Source organism: Anarhichas minor, unplaced genomic scaffold (genome assembly GCF_050575085.1).
Source record: "Anarhichas minor isolate MPS153535 unplaced genomic scaffold, ASM5057508v1 ptg000043l, whole genome shotgun sequence".
Classification (NCBI taxonomy): Eukaryota; Metazoa; Chordata; class Actinopteri; order Perciformes; family Anarhichadidae; genus Anarhichas; species Anarhichas minor.
In genome coordinates, this window is record NW_027466489.1 from 5,880,946 (window position 1) to 5,898,352 (window position 17,407).

General features: G+C 42.6%; 1 protein-coding gene across 2 annotated transcripts in view; it reads right to left on the reverse strand.

Moving 5' to 3' along the window:
* syn2b (synapsin IIb) overlaps window positions 1–8,384 on the reverse strand; it is a 65,359-nt gene extending 56,975 nt beyond the window's left edge. For both annotated transcript variants that reach the window (XM_076110631.1, XM_076110630.1), the window contains exon 1: window positions 7,933–8,384. In XM_076110631.1, the coding sequence (XP_075966746.1) occupies window positions 7,933–8,384 (452 nt within the window). The remainder of the gene's footprint in view (window positions 1–7,932) is intronic.
* Window positions 8,385–17,407: the final 9,023 nt, after the last annotated feature.

Below are 17,407 nucleotides of genomic sequence, written 5' to 3' on the forward strand. Positions count from 1 at the left end.
ACAGGCTCCTCCTCCTTATTCAGAAGCTAAATGAAAGTGACGAGAATGAATGCCTGAGTCAGTCTCAAGCTAAAGAATTATCTTTATGAGACAACGCAGTCCACAAAGGGCAGTACTTACAGTAAAAGAATATAACAAAAGTGCTTGTAGGAACAGTGTGTAGCATTTAGGGGGATCTACTGTCCAATATGGAATATCATATTAATAAGTATGTTTTCTATAGTGTATAATCACCTGAAAAACAATTGTTTTTGTATTTCTTAGCTTACAATGAGTCGTTTATACGGAGCAGGTCCTCTTCACAGAGCCAGCCTCCATGTTTCTACAGTAGCCCAGAAAGGACAAACCAAACACTGGCCGCTGGATGACCCCTATTCCTACACACTGTTAAGGCGAGATTTGTACCACAAGTTATCAATGTTGCTACCGGTTCCACTGCTGCAGTTACAGTTCATATTGGCTTTAATGCCACATAATGTTGGTCTAATAGTTAGCCCGTCAATTTGTGTACTGAGGAATTGAGCAACCGTTTTCCTCTTGTTAAAAGAATATTTCATTTTCAGCAGGAGCGCGTACAAGGTTGTCTTTTTTGCACACACTGTTTGTAACTGCTGATGTGCATTTTAGCTGGTGATTCATATCAATGTCCTCAGTCAAAGAAAAGCTCCTTGCAAGCTCACAAATCTACCTTTTGAAGAAGCCACAGCTCGTCAAATGTGTGATTGTGAATTTATGAGTTTGTGAAAGAGTTGCAAGTTCCATTAGTTGCTAAATCTTACTGTGTGTAACGAAGACAAACCTACAGGTGGACGATCACAACAATACAATTTGACGCTATTCCGCCTGCTTTGTAGCAACTAATAAAAAGAAAAGTTTGACAAAACTAACTCGTCACAACTCAAGATCAAGGAGCTTTTTCTGGGGTCTTTCATCTGGTCATCACGAGCAGATGAAGGTTACGAATTTGTCTTTTTTTTGTCTATGATCGGTTACAGCTATAAAAGATAGACACTGTATTAGCTGTTTAGAGCTAATGTGTTGCTACTGCAATTATTGGGTTGTGTATTTTACTCTTTCAGTTTCATTCTTTATGTGTATGCTTAAAAAAAATGGCAAAACTTGGCAGGGTTTGAACTCCCTTAAGCACTCTTTCCTTCCTTTACTCCTTCGAGGAGACACGGTCTAAAAAAGGTGTTCCCAATATTTAAATGATTATCATGTCTCTCCCTTTCTATGACTGCACTTTTCACCTTACGAGTGTGGAAGTTCACAACAGCTTTTGGGCAAACTACGAAATCACCATGAGTCACATGGCGTCTAGTTTCCCCAGAAAACACTGCAACCATTTCAAAATAAAGAAGCGGCAGTGAGCCTCATAAACACAGCAATTTGAGCCATTTGGCCCAATGAAACCTTTGTATTTCATGCTGATAACAAGTCTGTAAAAGTCTCTTTGTGGTAAAAAAAAAAAAAAAAGAAATCACATTGAAGCCTCTTTTCAACCATTTCACAATTTTTGAAGAGGATTACCTGTTGCCATAGCAACAGCGGCCTATTTCACCAGACGTTGTGATGCTGATTGGTCTCGTTTACGGTCCTCCTAGGTATCTGTGGGCCTCATGCATAGTAACAGGTTTACTGCGGAGGACTCGGGAGTAGCACCCGGCACAAAAACAAGCAGAAACACTAATGACACAATCAATACGGTGTTTCTCTTCTTTTCACTTTTCTCAGTTGACCGATTATGTGTTTTTTAGTTTTAGATAGTAAGTTGTAAAGTCATGAGTTGACAAAACCCTCCGTTGCTTGGCTCTCCTAAAGTTGAAATGAAGATTAAATGTAAATATCTTGTATGATGACGGAGTAGAAAGGCTTTGTGTTGTATCACACATCGATGCATCCTCAGAGCTGTATCGTTAGCGCCTCCTCGTCCGACTGAAGAGGCGGCTCAAGAGAAGAGAACTGAAGAGGTCTGTTTGTACAATGAGAACATGCTACAATCACAAGGTCAAAACACAAGATTAAACAAAACATGAAAAGGTCTCTATTCAAGCAAGGTATTCCCGATTTAAAAAAAGTAAAAACAAATAACAAAATGATACATTTAGCATTATAACGTGTAATAAGTATTCCAGCTTAGCCTAAATTCACAACAGATGTTTCACCTCTGGAGTGCATTCCTTCAATCCGGTCCTTTCAGCAGTGGCGGTCAAACAGTTTTCACCAGAGCTCCAAAACGCTGGCTACACTAGTCTTCTAAAGTGGCTTCCCACCTCACAAAAGACTTATTTTTCTAAATAAAATGTAAGTCTATTTGTTTTAAATGGAGTCAAACAGCAGTTTTATTCATGAGTACATCCATTTAAAAGGATGTCAAACCTCCTTTGCTGGCACCATTCATTCTGACTATACTGCTGCCTGTGGCTTCTTGGTGAGATTGTATTTTTTGCTTGGCTCTTTTAGTTTAACAGCCTAATCAGGTGTGAATTTATAGAGATAGCACAGGCTCTAAGTGCTGTGCTTATCAAACAGTCTTCACAAAATGTCCTCCACAGTGGAGAACGTGAAGAAACAAAACAGCACAGTCATGAAAAAGTAAAAGGAAACAGGGGGGGATATTTTTCTTCCTGTTGCATTTAAATGAGCTGAAAGGCTAACTGCTTTCCTTGACATAAATGAAATGGTTAATCTTGAGTCTCAACGGGCCTTTAGGGATAAGTCTAACGCTGGTTATTAGTCAGTCGGTATTGACACCGCCAGTGCCACAGATCTGTATTCCCTCCAGCCTGGTCCTCTGAGAGCAAACACAAGCCTTCTGTTTATCTAGGTGCTCCTCACAGAGACGGTATTGAACACATACAGCATCGGCTATCAATTAAAGGGCTCATCCTGGAAGCTGCACAATAAAACCAGCGCACAGTTTTTACTATTCAGCATATATAAGTGTTAAAAGATTCTCAAGAAAATGACAAATAAATCATAATATATTATTTATAAAGGTAAACTGATTAGCCATTTAAACAAACGCTTTACCCAACACAATTTTGGAACTTTTAAAACCATCACATCCTATTTTGGAAATGACAAGGTTACACATTCCACCGTGGAGTTGTTTCTGTCTCATCCCTTTGGCTGAAAAGGCCACTGGTCTAGTAACAGCTGAGAGGTACAAGACTTCAGAGGTCGAAACCAAGAGGACCCCATAAAGTCAACATGACGCCACCACCGGCTGTAATAAGGTCAGTTCTCTGTGTGTGTGTGTGTGTGTGTGTGTGTGTGTGTGTGTGTGTGTGTGTGTGTGTGTGTGTGTGTGGACCTGCAGCTGAGAACCATGATGCCACAGAGAATTCCTAATAACCGCCATGAAGACTACAGTTCTATGGTAAACTCAGTATACGCAGGAACAAGGAACAGCTTATCCACAAAAAATGCTGAATTCTGTGTGAAATTTCACAGTTTTCCTACTGTGTATAATTATATGACTGAAAACAGAAACAGAGCATGCAGGTACTTGTAAATTCATGTGTGTGTGTGTGTGTGTGTGTGTGTGTGTGTGTGTGTGTGTGTGTGTGTGTGTGTGTATGTGTGTGAGATGTTGATGGAGATATACGCGGCTCCACCTCCCCACCTGCTCTCACTGTGTACTCCCGTCTCGGTCTCTGATGGAGAAAATTAAAATGATGCGCATGCATGAATACAAGCACACAGACATGCACAAACGTAATGCTGTTCTTTAAATTAAATGCATGTCGTTGTCATCGTACAACAAATGTGATTGAGTCGATAAAAACTGCACCTTTTCTGCTGCAACCACAGAAATATAAAATAATCCCAACCCAAACGTGTGGGTTTCTCTCTTATTTTGTAGTTTTTATGCTTACTTGTCAGTTTGTGGAAAAACGACTCAGTAAGAATAAGTGATTACAAGAACTTTTATACCCCCACCACCTCCGTGAATCAGTTGTGAATGTTTTGTTGGCTAATCGGTATGCTCTCAAATACCAACCAATCAAAGCTTGAGCTTTAACTGCAGGGCGACATTCAGCATCGACGCCTGCTCCTCTGTGCATCAACCTGCAGTCAAACCAACAAAACCCTCCGCTATGAGTCATTTTAAAGTCAACGGCCCGAAATAATCTCCTCTGATGAGTACTTATGCAATATAGGTAAATACGCTCACTGGTGCTGGGGCACAAACTGCGGAGTGCATACTCAATAGATAAACAGAGAGGGAGGTAAAGAAAGGGAGAGCAAAAAAGAGATACACAGATATAGAGAGCAGAGGAACGAGAGCAGATGTGGCCTTTGGGCAGAAAGTGCTGAATCACCACGTCGCTTCTCGTTACTTCATCGCATCGGGAACCCGGAGCACTTCCTCTGGAGCCACACACAGAGAGACTGTCGTGGTAAAAGGCAGAGAGAGGGGAAGCAAAGAGGAAAGAAGCAGAGACAAACACAGAAAGAGGGTCACGTAAACATCGGAAGAAGGGAGATTCCCATCTTCCTTAATCCTCCCCTCTGTGCTGATATCACCTTGAAAGGCCCTGGCGGACACCGTCTCTTCCCTCTGTTACATAAGGTCCGCATGAGGCTATACTCCCATTCTGAATTACCTGCAAAATACACGCACTCGTTCATCACGCGGCTTCATTGTGGTCTCTTTTCGTGGCACAGTCAGAGTGGGCCATCACAGCCGCCCGGTCCATTTCTGAGAGCTCAGAGAGAGAGAGTCTTGATACCTGTGGTGGCTTATGTAACTGCTAGTACTTTTGTAATGGGTGCCAGCGTTATTTAGAGTTATAGCACGTTATTAACTGCATCTTTAGTTTCCCTGTCTATTTCAATATGCAAAGTTTAGATGGATTTAGAAATTAAAAAGGCAAATTAGTGCACACAGGAGGACTTAAAAAAAGAAAGACAGAGCAAGAGAAAATGAAAGCTTCATTGCTTCTTATTACTGTCATCCTCCTGATTGTAAGTGACAGGTGGAAATGACCAATTCCAATTGCACGTATTTCTCTTTTAGACTATTCATCAAACTTCGCTTGTGATTCATGTGTGTGTATTGATGGGAATTGGTGTTATTTTATTAAAACCAATGTCATTATCGATCGTGCTTATTGGTCCGAATCTTCATGGTAAATGGACAAGCTTTTATAAAGCGCCTTTTTTCTTGTTCTCTGACCACTCGCATCACATTCATACGCTGATGGCACAGCCTTCGGGGGAAATTTGGGGTTCAGTATCTTGCCCAGGGCCGTCCCTGATCTGCAGACTGTGTTGAACCCGCCCGTTGAGAAGCGCACACATTATTTGCGGTTCATTATGGAACTGTGGCGGGGCTTCGTCTTTAATTGATGGGAAACACTGCTCCTCCTTGTTACCAGCAGTGCAGAGTTTAACGCCATAACGCATGAGTTTCTTTCAATGTGCAACTGTCAGAGGCATACACTGGATACCATGGATCAGACCATTTGGAACCGGTTCTCGATTCCCCCCCTATGTGTGGGTGTTTGCATTGGATTCTTAGATTACATGTGGTCTGCTACTCAGTGGTATAACGGTAAATCGTGATTGCTTCATAAAAACTTTTATTCCAAATGTGTTTCTCACAATGAAAGGTGTATTCATGTTTGAATCATATCACTAATACCCAGACATCACAGGACACATGAAGGATAGAAGTTTCCCAATGATGAGGATCATCAAGCTAAAGTCCGGCTTCAGGCTGATGCTATCCATCAAAAACCTTGACGAGAACCACGCACAGAATCCTAAAAAAAGGGTCACACACTTCGCTCTTTACGGAGTGGAACATCTATAACCTTTAGTAGAATACCTTTATGGCCCAGATGCCCAGGACAGAGATGTGGCAGACATTTTGCAAGAACCTAAAAAAAAATATTTCTGTAATATATTTTACAACATTCACTTAGCACACATTTGTATTGCTACATGAATTAGCAGTCACTGCAAACTCAGCTATCTCTACGCATACTGTACATGTCTCACAAATGTGGAGTAATTAGATCTCCCCTTTGGAAAACCACAGTTCTTCATGCAAGTCAAACCACATTGTTACCGGTGGTTACAAGTCACTTAAAGTGACAGTCGCAGGCCAAAAGGGGTTTCAGCAACGACAGGCTACAACTCTCACATGTTTTGTCTGGCTATGTACAGTAGGTGGAACTTGCTCTCACAGGTAGTAAACACAAACGATACAACTGACCAGAGTCTGAAAACACATTATTATATCCAGATCTATAATTCTGATGTGTGGTCCTGACACATTTTGTAAGAGCAGGACTTCATTAGGTAAAGCCGTGCATTCGAGCGCCTTCTTTCTGAGCGTGAGCTGCAGTGTCTCTCGTTCAGACATCGCCGCATCATCCAATCATAAGCCACCAAAACACTCACAGCGAGAGAACACAGGATTACCAGAATGTAGAGCTGCCGGTCACAAGGTTCAGTGCGGTGAAACCTCAGCACTCGTGCATCCCTCCACACATACATGCATAATGCACCGTAATGGAGATAATCCTGTTCAGATTGAAGCAATATCAACTGCACTAAAGAGGGAAAAACAGTCAGTGTCTGAAACTCAGACATTACTTAGTCAATGATAAATAGCACCGTATTTTATTATCCAAGCATATGCCGGGGTAATTCAGACAGGATTATAGACTGGTACTAGTACAGTACTATAGCATTTCAATACCGTCTCATTTAAAGAGCATCAGACAATTACAATAGCAAGATCCCACTAAAACATAAATATATTTATATGAGCTAGAACTTTCAAGTCTATCTGCAACTACCAAGATGCATTTCCAAACAGAATAGAGTGAGCTTCCAAAAATCCTTTCTATAGCCCAAACCCATGCAAAGTTATAACAAACCAATCTCAACTCAAGGCCTTCCTTTTGCTTGTTCTGGACCTTTTGACCATATGACACATAGTCTTCATCAGCAGATTGAAACATTTACTCTTTTGTTTTTTTGCAATGCGTTGAAACCATATTACATGGTTTTTGTTAGCCACAGTAAACACGCTCAGAATGTCCATTAAATTGCGAAAGGTTAAAATCGTCGCTCCTACATCACATCGCCATCCAGTACAGGGCTGAGATGATGAAATTACACAGAGATAATGGCGGCAATAAACGGCTGTAAAATCCATCATCGACATCCACACAGTAAACCTTTATAGTGTGAAAATGTGATTTGCAGGAAACAGAAAAGCGAGCGGGATAGCGGCAGTATTACACAGCCAGGGGCTTACATATCTCTAGTGTTGGTGATGTTTTATGCAGAGCTCTTGTATGCCTGTTCATGATATATACGAGTTAATAGCTTGAGGATAATATCCTGTTTGCCAACTTGTGCTGTCAAGGGCTGAAATCACACTTGCTCATAGCGCTGTCACACTCACTCACGGACCTTAGAATATGCACGCACGCACATGGCGTCATAAAGGTTCACGTAAACACACGAAAACAGAGGCAGGTGACGGCGCTAGCTGGTGCGATGTGTGAATCCAAACCACAGAGAGAGAAAAGCTCTCCTGCCTGAGATTAATAGAGCGCTTTCTATTTTGGGAGCAGCTTTAGTGAGAGGAGAGAAAACAACATTTTAAAACAGAGACACAGAACACAAACAAAAAGGGACGTAAGAGTTCATTCAGGATTCGTGTAAAATCAATCACTTGTGTCAGTCAGCGCTGGGCCAATGCGCCCACATGTAAGTTAGCTTTTTCTAATTAACAGTGAATCATATTCCTTCTGGCTGACTATAACACAAATATTTCTTTCACCAAATATGAAGAGCGTCCCAAAAATCGGAATCACCGTGCCAGCTAACGTCACCACTTCCCATCAGTCGATTGGCTAACACTCCACCCGTCATTGAAGTCACTTGCATCCTTACACTTACCACTCGTGCTGGGGCTCATCGATGACCAACAGGATCTTGAACTTCTTGGAGAGCGAGGGAGAGGACGCCGTCTGCTCCACGAACACGGCGGCTGTCGCGGCGGTCTGTTTGACCACGTTGGTGATGGAGCTGAAGGAGCTGAAGAAGCCAGAGGAGCCACCAGAGGAGGAGGAGGAGGACGGGGCCTGTTGAGGCGGCAGCTGAGCCAGCGGGTTCGCACGCCGCTCCTGAGCGGCGGGGGAGCTGGCGGGAGCCTGGGACGGGGCCGGAGCTTTGGTCGGGGACAGGGCAGGGGCCGGGGCCACTGCTGAGGGGCCACCTTGATGGGAGGGGGAGGTGGCGGTGGGGGGAGGAGGAGCAGCCGGGTCCGACCTCTGGAGGTCTGACATGTAGCCGTTGGGCAGGTTGGACATGAAGCTGCTGTCCGAGAGACGGCGTCGGAGGAAGTTCATGATCGCGGTCGAACGGTCGGTCTCTCAGTCAGTCGGATTAGTTGCTCTTTCAGTGTGTCTCTTGGTCTCTCGGCTGAATAGAGTGAAAGCACAGACAGGCAGAGATGGTTACAGAGAGAGAGAGAGATGCGCCGATCAGAGGTTAGATGAATGACAGAGAGAGCAAATCAGTCCGAATGATCGAAGGGGTTGGCCTACGGGAGAGACGCTTCTGAGCTCTAGGAATGGTAAAGCAGGAAGGAAGGAAAGGATGGATGAAGCAGGATGGAAACAGCTCTGGTCCAGTCTTCAAGAGACAGCTCTCCAAAGCACAGCTAAGCCAGCAAAACAGCGTGCGTGTGGTGTGGTGTTCGTCCCCCTGAGCCTCACGCCTCCTCACAAATGTGTGTGTGTGACGTGCAAGAGTGTGTGTCTGAGAGAGAGAGAGAGGTGTGGTGTCGCCCCCTTCGGTGAGGTGCAAGGTGTTCTCCCCCCTCTGCTCTGCCGTCCTGCCTCCTGAGCTGCTGTGAGCTGAATGTGCTCAAGAGATGCTGCTCGGCGCTGCTTATCTCACCCTTTCACTGTACCCTTTTCCTCTCGCTCCCTCCCTCACTCACTCTCTCTCTCACTCACTGGCTTTCTCCCCCCCCCCCGCCTCCTCCTCCTCCTCTCCTGTCATCATCCTCCTACATCATAGGCTACGTGTGCGTGTCGTGCTGCAGCCTTGTAGCGCTTGCGTGCCGTGTGCACCCACTGGAAGGGGTTTCCTGCGAGCGCCCGTAAGGTGGGGTTCAGAGATGGAAACACCATCCACCCTGCTCCGCAAGCCCCGCCTCCTTCTCCCGCCATCCTTCCATCCATCTTTCTAACGTCCATCTCAACCTGTTTTCCCCTCATCTCTTTTCATGCCATTGTGGGCTCATTCATTTCTAGTGGATTAATTCTCACAGAGCTAAAAAATAACCCCCCCCCCCCCCCCTCTGAGAATGTGCTTATCCCTATATTTTGCCATTAAAAAAAATTGGCAAAATGCAGGGCAGGGTTGATTTGTAATTCTAACCACTGTAGTGAAGAAGCCTAGGAAGAGGACAGCAGGAGAACAGAGAAAGGAGAGGACAAGGACAGAGATTCATTCCACTGCGATGGTTTCTATCGACTGATTTAATCCCTCAAATGATTCCCTCCAGTGGAACGTGTTGCTCCTCAATAACGTGCAGCCTAAGAAAGCAGAACATGGAGGTAATGGTGACGCTTGAGGAGACCCTGTTTGCAGTAAGATTTTCCCAATGATTCCCCTTAATTAGCATCTGAATGTTAAAGCAGCAACAATCAAAGGGTATCAAAAAGGTAGGTTTCTATCATGAACACGTCTGTGAGCGAATCACAGTCTTGGAAAACTTCGACTTCCTTGCGGAACATTAAAAAACACGGATGACACAAACACACTCCCGAGTCCTTTCAGTTAGAGAGATACAGTTTTTTTTCTACAACGCGTCACACTATTTATTTCCGTGTCTCTTATGCAGTCACTATTTAAGGGAATTAGAAGAGCACTTCTCCTAAATGCCAGCAGCAGCAGCAGCAGATACAGCTGTCTGCACTGTTTGCTGCTCCAAGCTTTAATTCAAAGAAGGAGAAAAAACATTCAGAAGATGACAGGACAAAAGAGAGAGAAAAGAGGTTATTCAAGCGGGGGGGGGGGAAATCCCACACACGTCTGAACCACACGAAGAAGAGCAGAGAGACTGCAGAAGAAGAAAACATAGAGCCACAGTTCCTCCATCTTGTCTTTAAAGGGTAAATATCCCTTGAAGGACTGTAAAGTACTCACTAATTTAGAAATATTCTCCAACCCATTTATCAGATTCAACTCCTCAAGCATTGAGGTTTGTGGAAGCAAACGGCTTTCTAGCACTGACTAGATCTCAATTGATGGAAATATATTCGTTGACCTTTACGCCATTGAAGGGCTGCTCTTCAGCTCTTCTCTGTACCGCTCATTTGGCCGCATCTCTTTTCAACCTCAGCTATTTGTGAGTGACTCGTAATTTGGGGTATTTTACACAGGCGAGGAGTGAGTGGTGTCTAGATTACTGCACAATATTGCACCGGATTCCATCAGCCACCGCTTTGCCCCTCGTGTTTCGGGTTTAACAGCTAAAATAAACAACAGAGATGTGGACGCCTCGAGGGTTCGTCCAAATTCATATGACGGGACACTAAATGTGCTGATGACAGGAAAAAAAAAGGTAAACCCACTTCACTACACGTTCAAAGAAACATTTGTGGTGACGATGAGTCAAGTCCATTGAGGAGGGGGGGGGGGGGGGGGGGGGGGGGCTGTGTTAAGTCAACCAGAAGAGAGCCGAGTGAGTCACGGAGCTGCAGTGTAATAAAATGTAGCGACATCCTAAGCTCGTCCTGGCCTACATGTTTCATGACACACGTACACAACACCCAACACATTTTTTAAACAGCAATTATATAATACATGTGTGCATGAAACCATCCAGAGGACGGAGTCAAAGATTTCACATTCGGCAATTTGTGCTTCATTTTTTCACTCTTTTTTTTTTTTTTACAACCAGTGACAAAGACACACTGCAGCATTTACAGCATCAATGATTAGCCCAACCCCCTTCAGTTGAGGAAAGGCTGACCAATAGTATTGCTTCCTCGTGTTTTCCTCACTTTTGACTTCCGTGTGTTGTCAAATTTTAAAACTAGTATTAGTAGTAACTATCTGATTGGTTCATAGCTGTGATATATTAACCACACACTAAGGCTATGATGTCTAATTCCTTTGCCCTTTCAGTATCACTCTGCATCTGAGAAACAAAACGTTAAGGCAACCGTCTAACGTCCGCCAACACAGAAGAGGTTACAGGTATAACAATATATAACGGAAACATTTCCATACTGTGACTCCCCAGTGAAATGTACGATTTCAGCGTTGTACAATTACAAGAGGAGTTTAAATCAAATCCTCCGCATTTGATTGGACCGCAAAAAAAGTGGGTGGGCTTAGAATGTAGCTACTGCGGCTCCACACACGCCTCCCTTATTGCTAGAAGTTGCAGATTGATTGATTGATGGATGGATGTCATGATATTTTGGGTTGAAATTGGTGGTACTAGCTTACGTAAACACACGACATATTTTGTTTTTACAGGAAGAAAACGATGATATAGAAATACAAAGACATTTATTTTTCGTATTTTTATTTTTGCTTGTATTGTACAGGTGCACAATATGGGGATGTGATCTAGAGTGGTTAAAAAGGCATTTTTCATTTCATCTTGACTTCAAGGTTAACGTTAACTTCTATAACAACCGCCTATCGCCATCTTGGCTTTTAGCAACCAGAGGACAGAAGCGACCGTATTTTTATACTGCGGAGGAGTGATGTAGAGGCGATATACACGGCTCTTCAACATGTCAATCAAAAGGTAGCCACTAAATGGGACCAATATTTACAAAATGACCATCACGCTGTATTAATAAAGAAGACCCATGTTCACAATGTTTACTGAGGTGATAATCAGGTGAGAAGTAGGGTCATGTTTGCTCCCAGAGGAGTCGCCCCCTGATGGCCAGCAGAAAGAATGCAAGTTTAAGGCACTTCTGCATTGGCTTCACTTTTCAGTCCCGGAGGTTGTCTCCTGCTCCCAACACACCAGTATTGACTAAGTATAGAATACCTGTATACTGTAGAGTGTGATATGACCTGCATCGTGCTGCTGCGTTGGATAAGAATACACTAACAGCAGATCCACAATGCCAGGAGCATCACTCATCTGTCAACACACATGCTCAGATACACATGCGCATACACATCCACACACAAACTGGCATGCACACAAAAGCACAGATGCTGACATAGAAACACAATCAGCCGACACAAGAAGTCCACATTTGAGTGAAAGTAACTGAATTCATTATTTTGAACAGATTATTGAAATAAATAATTATAGTGTTTCTTCAGTAATAAAAATATGAACGCATTTTAGAACATAAAACTCTAGGATATTTACACGTTTCATGACTTTTACTGTTGGTGTGTGTGTGTGTGTGTGTGTGTGTGTGTGTGTGTGTGTGTGTGTTTGTGTCTGTGCGTGAGCACGAACCTGATTAAATGCTGCTTTGGGGGGATTAACTGCAGATGTCCGTGTGTGTGTGTGTAGCTGGGTGAGTATGCCAGGGTCAAACCTCCTGTGGCTTCACTGGCTCAATTTAGATAATCCATGAAAAATGTGAACAGCTCTGTGCACATCTGGCATTGACGGTTGGTGCTCATGACATGGTGTCATACATGCTACAACCTCAGCGGGGGCATGCGTATAAATTCGACTTTTTTGATGAATCATTCAATTCAATTTCAACTCAAATTTGAATTAACGGAAAAATAATCTAGTTTAATGACTAGATGTAATGGGGCGGCTAATACTGAAGCATAGAAGTGAATAAATGGAAGTGTTCCTTGCAGGGAGTAATCTCAGATGCATCTGCAGGTTAATTGAGAACACAGGGGGCTCAACCCAGGAAACAACCGGGTTATATAATGATGTAAAGTTACAGTCTAGTCCTGTCTGAACACGAGGTCTACAATCCCAGACCCTCACAGAGGTCCCTTCACTGTGCCTCTTGTATTACAAATGAGTCCGGATGCTATGACTCAGTTAAAAACAAGTCTATCCTTGACTTTGAAGCTACTTGAGGGAATAATGCAGATTCTGCAGAGCTATTATAAAAGATAGCTCTCTGAATGAACTTAAACAGCGCTGTGTTCTGAGGGATGGATGGAGCTACAAAATTAAAACACCCACACGCTACCCAGCAAATCCCCCAAAACACCATTTGACCAGGTGTGTGTGCACTAGTCACACACACACACACATAACACAATGCACTCTGCAGAGTGCATTGTAGCGCTGAAGAGACTGATATTTCTGCGATAGGCCGAGCTGTACTCAACATTTTTTCTGTACATTTTTAGGCACAAAACAGAATTCTAGATTAAAAAATGCCATTGCAACGAGTGGAACAAAAGTTGGCTTGGAAAGCACAACAATAAAAATACAAGAATGAACAATCAGCACACCGACGAGCAGTTCTTACCACAAGGATGGAGAGGTAGAAGCAAATATTTAGTACTACCTCCAAGCATTATAAACCTTGCAGTCGCCCAACTACTGTGTGAAGTATCGTATGAATGCAGAATACCTACAGCTGATGTTTGGTGTTTAGGCTCCTTCCTCGTCGCTCACCACGATGATAAACAAAGCTCAGCACGGCAGGGATTTGGGAATGGTGATAATAATTCCCCCCTGAACAGAGATCCAGGTGGATGCTGGGGTGGAGGCGGGGCTTATGAACGGCAGTAATGGTACAAAGCATTCAGGTTACAACAGCATGTTGCGATGGGTTTGTTGTCATACAATATGACCAAAAATATGTGGCAACAATTTTCACATGTGACACCAGAGTGGTCCGTACTATTTAGTATAACAGAATACAAGAATAAAAGACAAGAAGCTGGCATCAATCCGTCTCAGAGTTCATTCATAAATAATCAACAGGAGCCAGGTAGAATGTTGAAAAGTAAATATGTTAAGTATTACAGAAATAGCACCAGTCATGCGGCTGCCGCAAATGTAAGTGACCTGCAAGAGCATTAAAAACCAATAACATTGTCACTCAAGGTACTAACCGTGTCTCATCTAACCTCAAATGTGCATTTTAGCTCTGCTTATGACTCCCATATGATGAATATTACTGGCTTCCTCCCTGCTCGGTGACACTGTCACCCTTCAGTGGAGTAAGATTAAAGTGGCTGCTTCTGTTTGTCTCTTCTTCTGGGGGCCTTGAGCAGCTGTGCATCTACACAAGTGTGTGTGTGTGTGTCTATGTGTGTCTGTTTGTTTGTGTGTATGTGTGTGTGTCTGTGTGAGTGTGTGAGTCTGTTTGTTTGTGTGTATGTGTGTGTGTCTGTGTGAGTGTGTGAGTCTGTGTGTGTCTGTTTGTTTGTGTGTATGTGTGTGTGTCTGTGTGAGTGTGTGAGTCTGTGTGTGTCTGTTTGTTTGTGTGTATGTGTGTGTGTCTGTGTGAGTGTGTGAGTCTGTTTGTTTGTGTGTATGTGTGTGTGTCTGTGTGAGTGTGTGAGTCTGTGTGTGTCTGTTTGTTTGTGTGTATGTGTGTGTGTCTGTGTGAGTGTGTGAGTCTGTTTGTTTGTGTGTATGTGTGTGTGTCTGTGTGAGTGTGTGAGTCTGTGTGTGTCTGTTTGTTTGTGTGTATGTGTGTGTGTCTGTGTGAGTGTGTGAGTCTGTGTGTGTCTGTTTGTTTGTGTGTATGTGTGTGTGTCTGTGTGAGTGTGTGAGTCTGTGTGTGTCTGTTTGTGTGTGTGTATGTGTGAGTGTGTGTTTGTTAAATGGAGCATTTTCTTTTGATGTTCCTTCACTCGGCATGGGCAGCAATGGCAATCTCCATGGCAACAGGCGTGCAAAAGCTGAAAAGATTCCCCTATTTAGTGCATGTGTGTGTGTGTGTGTGTGTGTGGTGTGTGTGTGTGTGTGTGTCTGTGTGTGTATATGCAAGCTGGTGAATTACTATCAGGTGAGCTTTAAATTGCCCGCGAGCATTTGCACTATTCACTATAATCTGTATTCTTCTTCTTGTAGTTTAATTATAATATTCATGCTGAACTAAGTGACTGACTTGATGTTTATGTAATACCAGCAGCATTAGACTGCAGTCTGAGTATTTGCTGAACCATTAAAGCTGCTGACATTGAAATGAAGTGTTCCTGAGGTGGTCACTCAAACTCAAGGAAAGGTACTGTGAGCTGCAGATCATGTGACTGATCCTCGGTGTAGAAACATCTGTCGAATTATTTCAAATTAGAAAATCAACCTGCAAACACTACAAATATTGATTCAGTTTAATGATTTGTTTTGGTTCCAAACAAGAAGCTACAAAGACAACCTTCTCTTCAGGTTTCGTTTTCACACTGGCCCACACACACACACTGTGAGAAGAGACTGAGGTGTGAGTGTAAGCTCTCTATATTTACAAGCCTTTGTTCTGGTCCACTTGCTTGCAACCAGTTTGCTGTCGCTTATCTAACTTTACAGAAGTAAACGAGTGGTGGATTCTGCTTTAAAGCCTAAAAAAAGCTCAGAAATCAGTAGAAATGTGTATCCTTCTTCTTCTTCTTTGGCTACAATTCGAAGAGATTTTTGGTTGTTTTTTTCCCCACATACTGTTGTCTATATTGTGTAGTTTTCCTTAAAGCAACAATGATCGACAATGATCGGCAATGATCGGCAATGATCGGCAATGTGAAAGGGGTCTCTCGTACTGATGCACCTACAGCCAATTATCACACAAATCTGCAGCTCCCCTTGTCTTTATAGCAACTTTCAGCTCTTTGGCTACAACAGCTATATTTGGGTTCACACTTACCACCCTCATAGCGCTGTTTTGGTCACATCAGGCCACATCTTTCAGTGAAAACTGTAGAAACACTGTACACCACCTGCTCAACAGCAAACAGCCAGACTAAGTTAGCGACTAGCTGGTGAACAAAGTGGAGCATTTAGCAGCCAAAGGGCCAGATATTATTTTCGTATTTTTACATTAACAATGGAAAAACAAATATTATGTGTCATGTGACAAGTGTTGCTCATTGATGATCATCACCCAACTGTGCGCTTAACTGGAGGTTAGCAGAAAGCAAATATGGACTTAAGTATAGGGTCAAGAATGAATTCAACAGGAACATGATGTAGTATAGAATTAGTTTTTATTCCTAATGGTGCTTCACTTTCCCTGAATTAAGGCACTTTCACAGAATGAGTGAGCCTGTTAGTCAGGATTCAGTGACCTTATCAATATTCATTGGGCTGAGAGGATGGTTTACATAAATTACTAGGAAGATAGTATTTGTCCAACCCTTGACAATCCCATAATGAGCTCCAGACATATCGCTGATCGTCATCACTCTAAATTCAATATTAATTAATTCCAATAGATGTGAGCTTTGGGCCCATAAGACCAGAGAGAAGAATGATGATGGCCTCAGAAGCTGTTTGGATTTGACTGATGCAGTACTTATCACAGTCAAGATTAATTCTACGTTTCACAGATGCGCTTGGTGTCTTTTGATTTCAAGTTGGTTTAAATGCAGTATATGCTGTCATTTGTTTTCTCAGTTTGTATTTATTATCTCCAAGAGTTCAAGCCCCAAACTCCACTGCCAAATATAAAAGTTTGGATCCCATCAGGAGCAATCAGTATTATCATGTCAGGATCATTCAATTCTCATAGATTTTTTTTACATGTGTAATGTAATACAAAATTCAAACACCACGGAAAATGAAACTTGAGAATAGAGAAAACTAATCTAATTAAATGACCTTTCCTGGTATATACTGTGTCAATTATATTCTTTCTCAAATACAAAACAAAGAAAAAGGGACTTTTATGATTGTTCAGTTTACCACTTCACATGCAGAGCTATGCTTTGTGAAAGGAACTTCAGACACTAGCGCTTATTTAAACATAAGCTTATCATATCAGTCTCTCAAAATTATATAATTAACTTCAGAAAGATAAATACATTAAGATGGGAAAAAATATTTTTCAGAATGAAGGAAATGTACAGGGCTTTAAATTACTTTGTGTAATACATTTTTTTAAATTATTTCCATTTTCACTGTACACAACTATCCATACAAATCATCTTTAGCATATTGACCCTTAACAGCTGACACTAGCTGAACTTGGTCGAAAACCCCCTCTGCTGGCTAACTTTAGAGCTACTTAAATATACTAAAACACTGCCATGTGTTGCCCGGTTTACATTTTACGACTGTATGAAATCATAGACGAAGCTACGTCCAAAATAACTCACAGAATAGTCGTTATTTTGGCTGTTTAACGACAAGTTTAACGTCTCTTTTTTCTTACCTTCCATTTCTGACTCCATTTCCCATGAGCCTCTAGCCCGCAGCGCACTCCGTGACGCACATTTTAATCGACTGTCA